Raw genomic sequence first — 13,575 nt, 5'->3', positions numbered from 1 at the left:
GTAGTAGTTGTTGTTGTTGTTGAAGTAGTAGTAGTAGTAGTAATAGTAATAATAATAGTAATGATAATATTAATAATAGTAATAATAGTAATAGTAGTAGTAGTAGTGCAAGTAATAGTAATATTAATAGTAATAATAATACTAGTAATAATAATGATAATAATAACCATAATAATAATAATAGCCGTAGTAGTAGTAGTAGTAGTAGTAGTAGTTGTAGAAGTCGTAGTAGTAGTACTAGCAATAGTAGTAATAGTAGCAGTAGTAGTAGTAACATTAATAGTGATAGAAATATTAATTGTAATAGAAAGAGTAATAATAATAATAGAAATAATAATAGTAGTAGTAGTAGTAGTAGTAGAAGTAGTAGTAGTAGTAGTAGTAGTAGTAGTAGAAGTAGAAATAGTAATAATAATAAAACATTACCAACAACTCAAGGGCTTACTAGTGATTGTTAAACAATTCAGTGATGACATCAGAATGCAATTTGGCCTTGATAAATCTGCAAAAGCTACCTTTATCAAAGGAAAAACGACAGAAACATCTAACATTAACCTTAACCAGCAGAATGTCATAAAAGAGTTAGACCCAGCGGATAGCTACAAATACCTAGGGGTAACAGAAGGGGACGGAATAAGGCATTCAGAGATGAAGGAAAGGATCAGGATAGAATGCTATCGAAGAGTGAGAGCAATACTCAAGACAGAGCTGAATGCGAGAAACAGGATCAAAGCAATCAATGCTTTAGCCATACCAGTCATGACTTACAGTTTCAATATTGTTAACTGGTCAATTACTGAAATATGTAATCTTGACAGAAAAATACGAAAACTGTTGACAATGCATAGAATGCACCACCCAAAGGCAGATATAGAACGATTTTATCTGCCAAGAAAAGAGGGAGGCCGTGGACTTTTACAACTAGCAATAACAATGAAGATTGCCACAAATGACAAAGATGCCTACCTGAAAAACTCTGAGGACTGAATGTTAAAACTTGTCTCAAAACATGAAAACAAGAAAGCATTATACTCAGTAACAAAACAGGCAAAGGAATATCTAAGTGAATTCCAAATACAACAAATTTCGGAATTTGACATACAAGAAACAAGCACAGAAAAAGCTAAGCACATGAAAACCCATGCTAAAACTGCTGCCTTAGATATTCTGAATACCAAATGGCAAGAAAAACCTCTCAATAGCAAATACCCAGAGAGCGAATAATGTTGATGTTGACAAAGCCCTGACCCATCAATGGCTAATGGCCTCTGGCTTAAAATCTGAAACAGAAGGGTTTATCATAGCAGATCAAGATCAATGCCTACCTACAAGGAACTACCAGGCCAACACATTAAAGAATGGCAGTAGCCCAACATGTCGTGTATGTCAACAACAAAATGAAACCATTGATCATGTTGTCTCCAAGTGCAGTCTTCTTGTGCCTACAGAGTATCTCAACATGATAGAGCTGCACAATATATTCACTGGGTAATTTGCAAAAGCCTGGACTTGCCCCGTGATAAAAACTGGTGGAACACAAACCACCTCCAGTGCTTGAAAATCATCATATCTCACTCCTCTGGAACTTCACCATTCAAACTGACAGAAAGATAGATGTGAATATGCCAGACATCATATTGAAAGACTTCAGACAAAAATCATACCTCCTCATTAATATGACTGTCCCAATCGATATAAACGTATGTGTCAAGTCCTACCAAAAACTGAGCAAATATAAAGATCTTGAAATAGAAATTAGCAAAATGTGGAACCTGAAGATTAAAACAATACTTGTTGTCATAGGTGCCCTGGGAATGATAGCAAAAGGGGCTGATTGCTACCTAGCTCAGATACAAGGAAACCCCAAAATGGCAGAAATTCAAAAGATAGTGCTCATGGGAACTGCTCATATCCTACGCAAAATACTTTCTATGTAATCTCAAGTTTTAAAACAAACTCATAATTTTCTTATGATTTCTTAAACATTCTTTAGAACAACTCTATGTACAAAGACAAATTTATGGTACTCTAGGCATAACACCAACATGAACTTCCAACTTGCTGTCTCTTGAGGTCTCTGGGTGAGACTTGGAGCCAACTTGTACAAATGGAAAGCAAAGTCAAACATAAAGTAACAATAATAATAATAATGATAATAATAATAATAATAATAATAATAATGATAATAATAATAATAATAAACATAATAATACTAATACTAATAATGATGATGATGATGATGATATGAGAAATGGAAGAAAATTTGAAGAAAGAAGAAAAAAAGAAATAATAATGATAATAATATAAAAATTCAGCACACTCCACCCCACCAGTATAAAGGTACAACAAATGATACAATAGAAAGTTGAATTGTATTGGGACAATGTTAAATATGGTCAAGCCCCTTGAGGGAAAGAAATTGTTTTGCAGTGTATTTATGTTGTGATCCTGAATTGTGTAGAGCATGTATAGCACGTGGTCTTAGCCTTGGATGAATTTTGAAACTATTGTTAAGATCATTTGGGCAATGCTACTGGTAAATTCTCGACATTCTGTAAATTATATAGGATTCACGGTGTCACAGGGGAACATTTTATTTAGATAACTTCAATATGTTTCGACCAAAAATTTTCCCAGGCAATGACTAACTTAATAGTACCACCTGATAGGATTTACTTAATCCTTTTTAAGCCACGGTTTGTGGTATCATGGCCCATTCCTGTAGGAAGTTCTGGTTGAGTGAGTTGTAGCCAGGTATAGGTGGCTTATCTGATATTCCTTGAAGAAGTTTGTCCAGGTTCTGTTTAAAAGTGATGGGATCTTTTACTTCTTAGATTTGTTTTTTGGCCTTTTGATGAAAAGAAATTGTTTTGCACTGAATTTCTATGTTGTGAGCCTGAGGTTTGTAGGGGTTGTGTTTCATGACTCTAAAGGGCTTGTGGAAGAAAGAAATTGTTTTAGAATAAATTTTCATGTTGCAAGCCTGAAGTGTGTAGAGATTGTGTTGTTCATGACCCCAAAGGGACTGTTGATGAAAAGAAATTGTTTTGCAATGAATTTCTATGTTGTGAGCCTGAATTTTGTAGGGGTTGTATGGTTCATGGCTCTAATAGGCCTGTTGGAGAAAAGAAATTGTTTGGAAGAAATTGACCTTAACCTCTGTTATTCATGGACGACACGAACGAAAAGGATTGGGACTGGTCACTTCATCTCCAGACATGGGTTGGTAAGTTATTTCAATTTCCAGTTGTCGAGAATGATCCGTCTGGAGAAGAGGTGCCTGTCGCAAAGTACGTTTGGGAAAAGATGAATATCTGTAGTATTGAAGTTGATGATGAATGGGGCCATGCTAGCATAGCCGGCCAAGGCGAAAAGAAGAAAAAAAAAGGCAAAAACCAAAGGGAAAAGTTTTTTAAATGGCAGGTTAACCATAAAAAATAACTCGGAACAATATTTAAAAAATTTTTAATTGTAGATAATTTTATTTCATCCTTTTATCCAATTTTTAAAAAAATTTTTCATCTAATTGCAACCCAAACCATTTTACAAGAATGTAAGTGTTCATCCCTTGTAGTCTCCCCTCTATGTATACCTTTTATAGGTAAATAAAGAAATTCTTTGGTTCCAGACCTTTCAAGGTCTAGCCAAACACCACCAAACGTTGAGGCTTAACGACTTCGTCCAACAGTATTACGGCAACCTCCGTCTTCATTGCCACCATCATGTTCTTCTCAACATCATCAACATCTCTCTTCGTACACACCTCAGCAAGCAACTCACCCAGGTTCCAACAGTTCACTGTTCATGAATTACTTCACCACGGATCAACAATACAACCTGCATGAACTCCTATATCAAGTGACCCAGGCAGCAGTATCCCAGCCACGACTTCATGCACCTATAACCGTCTCAGCATCATTGCTGCAACTTCTTGATACAGTATTTCAACTACCGTGTGCGACTGACTATGCACTGATATTGTCATCTTGTGTCTATGAACTTACTTCTCACTTCGATGGCTCATGGACACTATCACTGTCTTCTCATTGCCATCCTTAAATGTTCTTAACACATGCGCATACATCTATGCCCATACACACACACACACATTTTGTCCTCACGACAGCTTGTCTGTTATTCTGTATACATGATGCACACACAGACACACATGTTAATATATCAATAAAGGTTCTCTTAATTATTCTTACACGGCTGTGTCTCTTTTCCCTCTGGCACTTTATATGTTCTATCCAATTCCTCTTTTATTGTAACAGCCGTGTGATGTGGTACAAAAGAGCCATTCTCGTCACCTCCCACCGCACGGCCATTACAGTTCCATCACTGTTTTCCTCTGAGTCGCTCTCTGGCTCTGTGATAGCTGCTGTTTTAGGGAAGTTTCCTTTGTTTCTTGGTGGCTTTTTTGAGAGGCAGACTTTCTCCCAGTGGCCTTTCTTCTGACATCTTTTTGCAAGTAGAGTTTCTCACCTGGCATTGACTTTTTTTATTTATGGATGTCTCCACCACACAAAAAGCATGCTGATTTAGTAGTTGTGAGATGGGGTGGTTGATCAATACCAGCTGAGCCTTGCAATAGGTTGCGAGTGTCTTCAATGGCCACCTCCATGGTCTGAGCAAGCTTATAGAGTGTTTCTAAGCTGTCGTTTGATTACTTAAGAAGCCTTTATTTGACTGATGATGATTGAAGCCCAGCCACAAAGGCATCACCAATTAGAATTTCTTGGTAACGGTCTGCCGTTAAGGCTGGGATTTTATATTTTTTCGCCAGTACCTGAAGGCTTGACATAAATTCTTCTTCAGACTTGTTTTCCTTTTGTTTTTCAAGTTCTTAGCTTATAGCGCATCATTATGTTTGAACCTTTCTTTTTGAACTTTGAGTTCAGGCATTCTATTGCTGCCTCAAAGGTTTTGGATTCTTCGACGATGGAGTAGGTCCTTGCTCCACAGAGAACTAAGAGTTCCACCAGTTTAGATTCAACTGGAACTTTTGCTTTTGCTATGTAGATGTGTAGCCTCTATTTCCAGTAAATATAATCTTCCTCAGTTGGGTCATCTGGTAGGGTCCTCTTGAACATTTTGGCATCCATTTAGGATAAAGTTTGAATAAAATTTGTCATAAACCAGTTCAAAGAAGGCTTTTATTCAAACTTTATTTCTGCTCACCATCTAATCCATTAATCACTGCTGTCCAACAATTAATATCTGTTGTTTTATACTAGGTAAAGACAGTATCCATCTATCAACGTCATTTGATACTATACTGCATTTTCGGGACCTTTTCTGTTTTAAAATTTGGCACAATAATACACTTGCCCAAACTGAATTGCTGGAGTTATTTCATTTTTTCCAGGAAAATGTTTTTAAAAAGTTATAGAGGTTTATAATTTGATTATTTTCACCCAGTCAGGAAACAGGATTTGGAAGCTATCATTTTGTGCATGACTGCACATTTTGTCTTCAATATCCTGAAAATAGCACATATTGTCAATATTTGTAAATAACACATGTTATGTCTCCGGTAATTTTCTTTCATGTAAATAAATCTTATTTAGCTATTATTTTTAGCACACTTCTCAACCACCAGTGTTTAATGCAAATGTGATAAACACATTACAATTTTTAACAGAAAGATTTAGAAAAATTAGATGAAAGTTCTCCGGGTTAGCCATTATATTTTTCAATTAGAATGTTATTACTCTTTTACTTGTTTCAGTCATTTGACTGTGGCCATGCTGGAGCACCGCCTTTAGTCGAGCAAATCGACCCCAGGACTTATTCTTTGTAAGCCTAGTACTTATTCTATCGGTCTCTTTCGCCGTTTCAAGAATTGTCTTAGTATTTTACATATTTTTCAATATTTTTCATAAATTGTTTTATTATTTTACATATTTTTCATGAAAAAAATTTACATATATTTTCTGCAAAGTTAGACAGTTCGGTCACAAGAATATGTTGTCATCAGCCAGGAGGAATTAATATTATATTTTGTGTTTTAATGTTTTTATAACCTGTTTGAATGAAAATCAGATTTTCGGCAACAAACCACATGTAGACATGAATGGAGGAAAGCAAAAAAAGAAAAGCTTAAAAAACTAAATTATTACATCCTGTAGTGACCACAGTAAGTACACCCCAAATTATATAAACAACAATATAAACACAGATTTGTATGTAGATACATACCATACACAAAGTGAAGAGAAATCAGAGTATTTTGTGTGAAAGACACTGTTAACGTGCATTATAAAAACACTCTGGACATTGACTCCATTTCTAACATACATACAGCTTTTAATCATATATACATGTGCAGATATGTTCATGTGGTATACTCCATCATCCCAAAATATATCAATAAATATGTAATAGCTGATGGTGGCTGCTGAAGCCAACCACACAACCCTGTCATTCAAGCGAAAAAGTAGGTTCTGGGACACCTTTTGTCAAAATTGCATGCTCTTCCCATTCATTTGGTGATGGAGTGTACCACATGACAGCTGGTTAGTTGTGGCTGCTGGAGCCTACCTGTCGGTATTTAAGGGCAAAAGAAACACATCATTTGCCACTCGCACAAAGAGACAGACACATACACACACAAGTTATTTAAAATGTTCAAAATGAAAAGAGAGAGGCAGAACAAATCCATGGCACAGAGAGAGAGGGAGGGAGAGAGGATGTGCGTGTGTTCTAGTTGTTCCAATTAACAGAACAGCCTGCTTGTGAAATTAACGTGCAAGTGGCTGGGTACTCCACAGGCATGTATACCCTTAATGTAGATTTTGGGGAAATTCAGGATGCAACAAGGCTGGCCCTTGAAACACATATATGTATGATGTTAAACGACAACAACAATGATGATGAAGATGGTGGTGATGATGATGCATGTGTATATGTATGTGTGTATATATATATATATATATATATATATATATATATATATAATACAAATAAGAAAATCGAGAAACAATTTAGTTGGTTTATCAGCTTAAGGATATTAGAATGTTGATTTATTTATTTATTTACCAACAGTATATTGGATAAGTATTATCCCTTAGTGGGTTGGATCCACAACCTCTAACTTACTGGTTGTTATATATATATATAAAATCTGGTGGTGTGGGTTATGGTCTAGTCAGCCATATTGTAAATCAGGTAGTACAAGAAGAAGTCAAACCCAATGACTGGTGTAGCAGCACCATAGTCAACTGCTACAAAGGTAAAGGTGATGCTTTAGAAGTAATTACAGGGGTAACAAATTGTTGGATCGGGTGATGAAAGTTACAGAGAGGGTCACAGCCTAACTAATTAGGGAGAGAGTTAGTTTAGATGAGATGCAGTTTGGTTTTGTGCTAAGGAGAAGCACCACTGAGGCTATATTTCTGGTAAAGGAAGCTGCAGGAGATAAGAAATACATGGCCAAAGATAAACTTGTGTACTTAGCTTCTGTTGACTTGGAGAAAGCCTTTGACAGGGTCTCCCAATCCCTTATCTGGTGGTCAATGCAGAAACTAGGGATAGATGAGTGATTGGTAAGAACTGTACAAACCATATACAGGGGTGCTACCAGTAAGATGAGGGTTGGCAACGAGTACAGCGAAGAATTCAAGGTACAAGTAGGGGTTCGCCAAGGATTGATCCTCATCCCCCTCTTGTTCATCATAGTCCTCCAGGCAATAACAGAGGAAGCTCCTCTATGCTGATGACCTGGAAGCTCCTCTATGCTGATGACCTTGCTCTTAGACCTGAATCACCATCAGAACTAGAGAAGTTTCAGGTATGGAAGCAAGGTCTAGAATCAAAGGGCATTAGAGTTAACCTAGCAAAAACCAAAGTTTTAGTAAGTAGGAAGGCAGACAAATCTCTTCAGATAGGTAGCCTTGCTCAATCTGCAGAAAAGGCGTAGGTAGAAACTCCATAAGATGTACCCAGTGTAAGCTATGGACAGTAATATCAGAGGAAGGTTAACAGGGAAAACAGCTTTTGTGTGTGGAAGATGCACAAGTACAATAAACACTAAAAATGTACAGAAAATATACTCCATCAAATGCCAGTGGGGTTAGTTAGAGGTAGCAGATAGCTTCCATTGTCTAGGTGATCAAGTTAGTAGCAGAGGTGGATGCTCCAAGAGCGTAGCTGTGAGAATAATTGGTTGGGCAAAGTTCAGAGAGCTCCTACCTCTGCTGGCAATGAAGGGCCTCTCCCTCAGAGTGAAAGGCAGATTGTATGAAGCCTGTATGTGAACAGTGATGCTATAAGACAGTGACACATGGGCTGTGCTAACCAAAGCCATGCATAGGCTTGAAAGAAATGAAGCCTGTGTGCTTCACTGGATGTGCAATGTCAGAGTGTAAGTATCTTGAGAGAAAATTTGGGCATAAGTAGTATCAGATGTGGCATGCAAGAGAGACAACTGTGCTGGTATGGTCATGTGATGCATATGGATGAAGACAGCTTTGTAAAGAAATGCTGATCTCTAACTGTGGAGGGAACCTGTGGGCAGAGGTAGACCCAGGAAGATATGAGATGAGGTGGTGAAGCATAATCTTTGAACTTTGGACGTAACTGAAGCAATGACTAGTGACCAAGACTTTTAGCAATATGCTATGCTTGAGAAGACCTACCAAATTAAGTGAAATCATAGTCGTGGCTAGTGCTGGTGTCATGTAACTGGTACCCATACTGGTGGCACATAAGAGTACCCATTACACTCTTGAAGTGTTTGGTGTTAGGAAGGGCATCCAGCTGTAGAAACCATGCTAAATCAGACTTGTATCTGGTGTAGCTTTCCAGCATGCCAGCCCTGGTCAAACTGCCCAACCCATGCCAGCATGGACAACAGATGTTAAATGATGATGATGATGATATATATATATATATATATATATATATATATATATATATATATTTAGTGTAATATATGAATTCATAGATTCGTGTGACTATCACAGAAAGCTCCTCTAGAAAACTCTGCTAACAGATCACAGTAATCCAATATAGAGGAGTATAATGCAGAATTCTATGAAGCTGAAATCCACGAGATCCAATCAATGAAATTATTTCATGAGAATATAAACCATGAAAAGTCAGGAAGAACAAGAGGTGAATATATTTATTTAACCACTTGTCATCCTTAACATTACAGGTGTTTTGCAGCCTTTATCATAATATTTTGGTGTATAATAAATTATGCTTACATGTCTGCACTAATATACTTGCTTTGCATTATACAATACAATTGTATATTTAAAAATCAGTGCAGATAAAGAAAGCTACCTCATCAGATCACCACTCTTTCAAAAGAGAGACACACTTCAGCACAAAACTCTCGTCGTTATTTTGGATATGATTTACTATCTCCAATCAAAGAAAAAAAAACCTCTTTGTCATATGTTCATTATCAGGAGAAGCATTTTGCCCTAAATTTAGGGAATTATCTCAGGGAAGCCAATGAAAGAAGGCAAGCAAACAGCAGAATGCCGAGACAACAGCTTAAACACCAAAGTGGTAAGAAGCTGCCAACATAATTTTCACTGTTTACACTCCCGCTTTGGTAATCTACAATTTCATCATCATAATAGTGTTGTATAACAACAACAATTGTTCCAGCTACTAAATTTATAGTCTGCATGAAATAGTAGCCAACTTTCAACATGAACCTGAGAGGAAACCAAAGACAACTCTTTTGCAGCCAAATTTCACAGCTCTATAACTGCAGATTTCTGAATTATGTAGTCTTTTGTTCAACAAATGCAGCTAACTTTGAGATATAGAAAAAGGCACCACCAAATAAAACACACCAAATGCAAAAATGTACTGAAGTGCTTAAAGACTGCATTATAGACTCTCATAAACTATTATTTGCATCTTCCTATTTTCTGTACTCTCACTACCATTAATCCAGTGGGTACATGTATTGTATATGGATGAGGACAGCCGTGTGAAAAAATGTCACACCCCAACAATGGAGGGAACCTGTGGAAGAGATAGACCCAGGAAGACCTAGGATGAGGTGGTGAAGCATGACCTTCAAACGTTGGGCCTCATGGAGGCAATGACAAGTGACTGAGACCTTTGGAGATATGTTGTACTTGAGAAGATATGGTAGGCCAAGTGAGACCATAACCATGGCCTATACCAGTGTAGCATAACCAGCCCATTTAAAAGTACCCTTCAATCATTAGGCAATAAACTGTGCTTGAGAAGACCTGCTGAGTCAAGTGATATCATTGTTGTGGCTGATGCCAGTACCGCCTGACTGGCACCCGTACTGGTGGCATGTAAAAAGCATCATTCAAATGTGGTTGATGCCGCCTGACTGACTCCCATGCCGATGGCATGTAAAAAGCACCATTCGAGCATGGTCAATGCCAGTACCACCTGATTGACACATAAAAAGCACTCACTACACTCTCTGAGCGGTTGGCATTAGGAAGGGCATCCAGCAGTAGAAACCTTGCCAGATCAGATTGGGGCCTGGTGCAGCTTTCTGGTTTGCCAGTCCTCAGTCAAACCGTGCAACCCATGCCAGCATGGAAAACAGACGTTAAATGATGATGATGTACATGTCACTTTTTTTCTGTTAAAAAAAATAATGGCAGCTCTGCAAATTTCATTCGTTTACATGCTAGCACATGCTCTAAGCTTGCAATCAGTTGTGTTTAAAGCTAGTTTTGCATTTAGTCAATTTCATGCATATTGTGCACTCATTTTCTAGCAAACATACTGCAATTTACATTTTCTCACATACGAGAATGCATTTTAAATGGTGTTCCAATTCTTTCTGGTCATTGTACACTGTTCCTCATACATTCACACTACACACTGTCTTTGCAATAGTTTAGCTGCTTGTTTTCATGTTTGCAGTTTTCTCAGCTTAATTTTGCTACATTTTTCTTGTTAGCATAAACAGTACATACATACATACATACATACATACATACATACATACATACATACATACATACATACATACATACATACATACATACATACATACATATTTGTTCTTTCAGCAATCTTTTTCTATGTCTGTGCCAACTCAATTCTAATAACCTGACTCTGCTCATGTCAGATGCCACAATGACAATTCACACTACATTGCAATACTGGTCCATGACTCTAAATTCACTTCCTAGCTTAACTTGACCTGCAATATTTTCCTGGCATTTCCAAAATTAGGAACACAGACCATGCTTTCTGTGCCCTTGTTTGCAACCAATAATCATTCTCTTCCATACCAACTCATTTGGGTCATTTTGTTCATTGAGTAAGTTTACCTGACAACCCAGCCAGCATGTCTCTGGCAGTTTATCATCCTTGCTTACGCACAGTAATTGCACATGGCCACAGTACCTGATGCATTAGGCTTCTGCATTTTCTTTACGCAACTTTAGGAACATCAATCAGTTAAGTATACACAAACTTACTACATTTGAATTGTGTTACAAATAAAAAAAATTCCAGAACTATGACAATTGTATGTAATGATAATAATAGTAGTAATTTTCTACTACATTTCTATTGCTTGTAATCCCTTGCCATATCACCATTCACCAATCACAGTTTATTATTTAAGCTTACGTTGATTCCTCCATGGTGTTGCTTTGCATTTATAATAAAATAAATGTATACAAATTATAAAAATTTAAAAAATATACAGTAAAGTACTGTTTCTGCTTCACAGATTTTTACCTATCATGGGGTGTTTTGGAATGTAACACCTACGATAATCAAGGGATTACTGTATATGGTTACAATATATATTTTTTTGTTGCATTTATTGACAGTGACTACTATCACATCATTTACATCTTGTTTACTCTTTGCACATATATTTACATTCTGTTATTTGTATGTAAATGTCACTCCTATTTTGTTGTTTTATTCATCCTTTGTAACTTTCTGAATGGGAGTAGATTCTCTGTAGCAAGACCTAGGATTTGAACCCCATTCAATTTTCATGCATACATACAATTTATTGACCCATCAGGTTACTAGGGAACATACCACAAAGTCAGAATGTCATATCAAATGTCTTTGAAGTTCATGCTTTTTCATCTAGTTATAAGCAGCTTGGCACTAAAACTCTGGGCAGAACTTGAGAGAAGATTAGCTATGGCTTTGATTATGTTCTCTGGAACTTTAGCTAAGCAAGTTGAAGAGCTCCATGAATGGGGGACAGAATCAAAGGCTTTCTATGTATGTATTTATGTATATAGAAGTATATATGTGTGTATGTATGTATAAAACTCTTCTCCACACCAACAGCAACTAATTCTCTATAAAACTCAAATGAAACTCAATGGCCCACTGCCCACCCCCTTTGGGATAGTGTTACTGCACATGCACAAATATTTCAATCCAGTGGTCATCAAACAGACAAATACCAGATCTCCCAGAGCCCCCACTTCTTCCACATCAAATATAAGTGGGAATATTTCTACCCTTCCCCCACTCACCTTGTTAATAAGATTAAATAATTCATGAGACTTTATGCCATGCTTTTGGACAGGATTAAAACCATGTTAAATTTATCAAATATGGCAGCATTTCCACAAACTTCCTCATTCATCCCACCACCTCCTATCTGAATCACTGTCTTGCACCATATCTACTCAACTGATTAGCATGAGGCCCCTCTCCAATGCACTCCAGCCTCTGGTTCAGACACATGTTCTCTCTTCTTCTTTCCTTTTCTATTGTTACTATGGTCACCTTTTCTCCTCACTGTTGACTGATCTCATGCCCACCTCCACTTGTGTACTCTCAACTCACTTGTTTTTTGTCACTGATATTGTGTTATCCACATCCAGTATTGTTTAAAGATATGTCCACACCTGCCAGTTACCTAGCAGCTTCATAACTCTGTAGGGACCCAATTCTGATCTATGTATGTTGTGACTTGCAGTCAATAAATACTATAGGGGCCAGTTCATTGATTTGTCTGGGGATCTGTAATGCCCTACAGACAGCCCTGTCCACACTTGGCCACTATACCCAGTCCTGCTTCCTTGAATATTGCTTTTCTGAAATTCCTTTCTTTTTTTTTTTTTTTTTCATGTTTTTGCTGCAGACATCAACTTGTAATTATTCCAGAGAATCTTAATCACATTCATATCACTAATTTTTGAAAACCTATGAGTATAAAGACCCTAGCAGTTCCACTTCTCCTCTGACTAATTACTAAATGTGTAAGAGTTAGCACTTCCTTCTCTAAGCTTGGATTCGAAATCAAATCCAAGAATCATCGGTCGTCAGATACCAATGCATGCAAAGGCGCGAAATCAAGAATTCCTTTGTTCTGACTAAAAGTGATGGATCGGCTCCCTTTGACCTCTGACCTGAGCCATGTCAGGCGAAGTTCAACTGGACAAACGATGACCTACTTAAACAGTAACTGTCTTGCGATATATCTATTTTTCTGGCTATTTGAAATTTTATAAATAGAACGGAAAAATCGGTATCGAGAGAGAACCGGAGCCGACGCCTAAACGAACGCTACGCATTTTTGGAGACGACGAGAGAATATGCATAAAGGTGACTGTCCTGCATGAGTTA

The 13,575-nt window shown here is 37.2% G+C and overlaps 1 protein-coding gene across 1 annotated transcript in view; it reads left to right on the top strand.

Annotated features, from left to right (window-relative positions):
* Positions 1 to 13,123, top strand: part of LOC115231120 (regulator of G-protein signaling 7) — a 343,368-nt gene extending 330,245 nt beyond the window's left edge. Inside the window, exons 15-16 of the mRNA XM_029801208.2 lie at positions 12,080 to 12,216; positions 13,091 to 13,123. Coding sequence (XP_029657068.2) covers positions 12,080 to 12,216; positions 13,091 to 13,123 — 170 coding nt within the window. The remainder of the gene's footprint in view (positions 1 to 12,079; positions 12,217 to 13,090) is intronic.
* The last annotated feature ends 452 nt before the right edge of the window (positions 13,124 to 13,575 follow it).

This window comes from Octopus sinensis, linkage group LG2 (assembly GCF_006345805.1).
Source record: "Octopus sinensis linkage group LG2, ASM634580v1, whole genome shotgun sequence".
Classification (NCBI taxonomy): Eukaryota; Metazoa; Mollusca; class Cephalopoda; order Octopoda; family Octopodidae; genus Octopus; species Octopus sinensis.
Note: the sequence above shows the minus strand (reverse complement) of the source record. Positions and strands in the feature narration are given on the sequence as shown.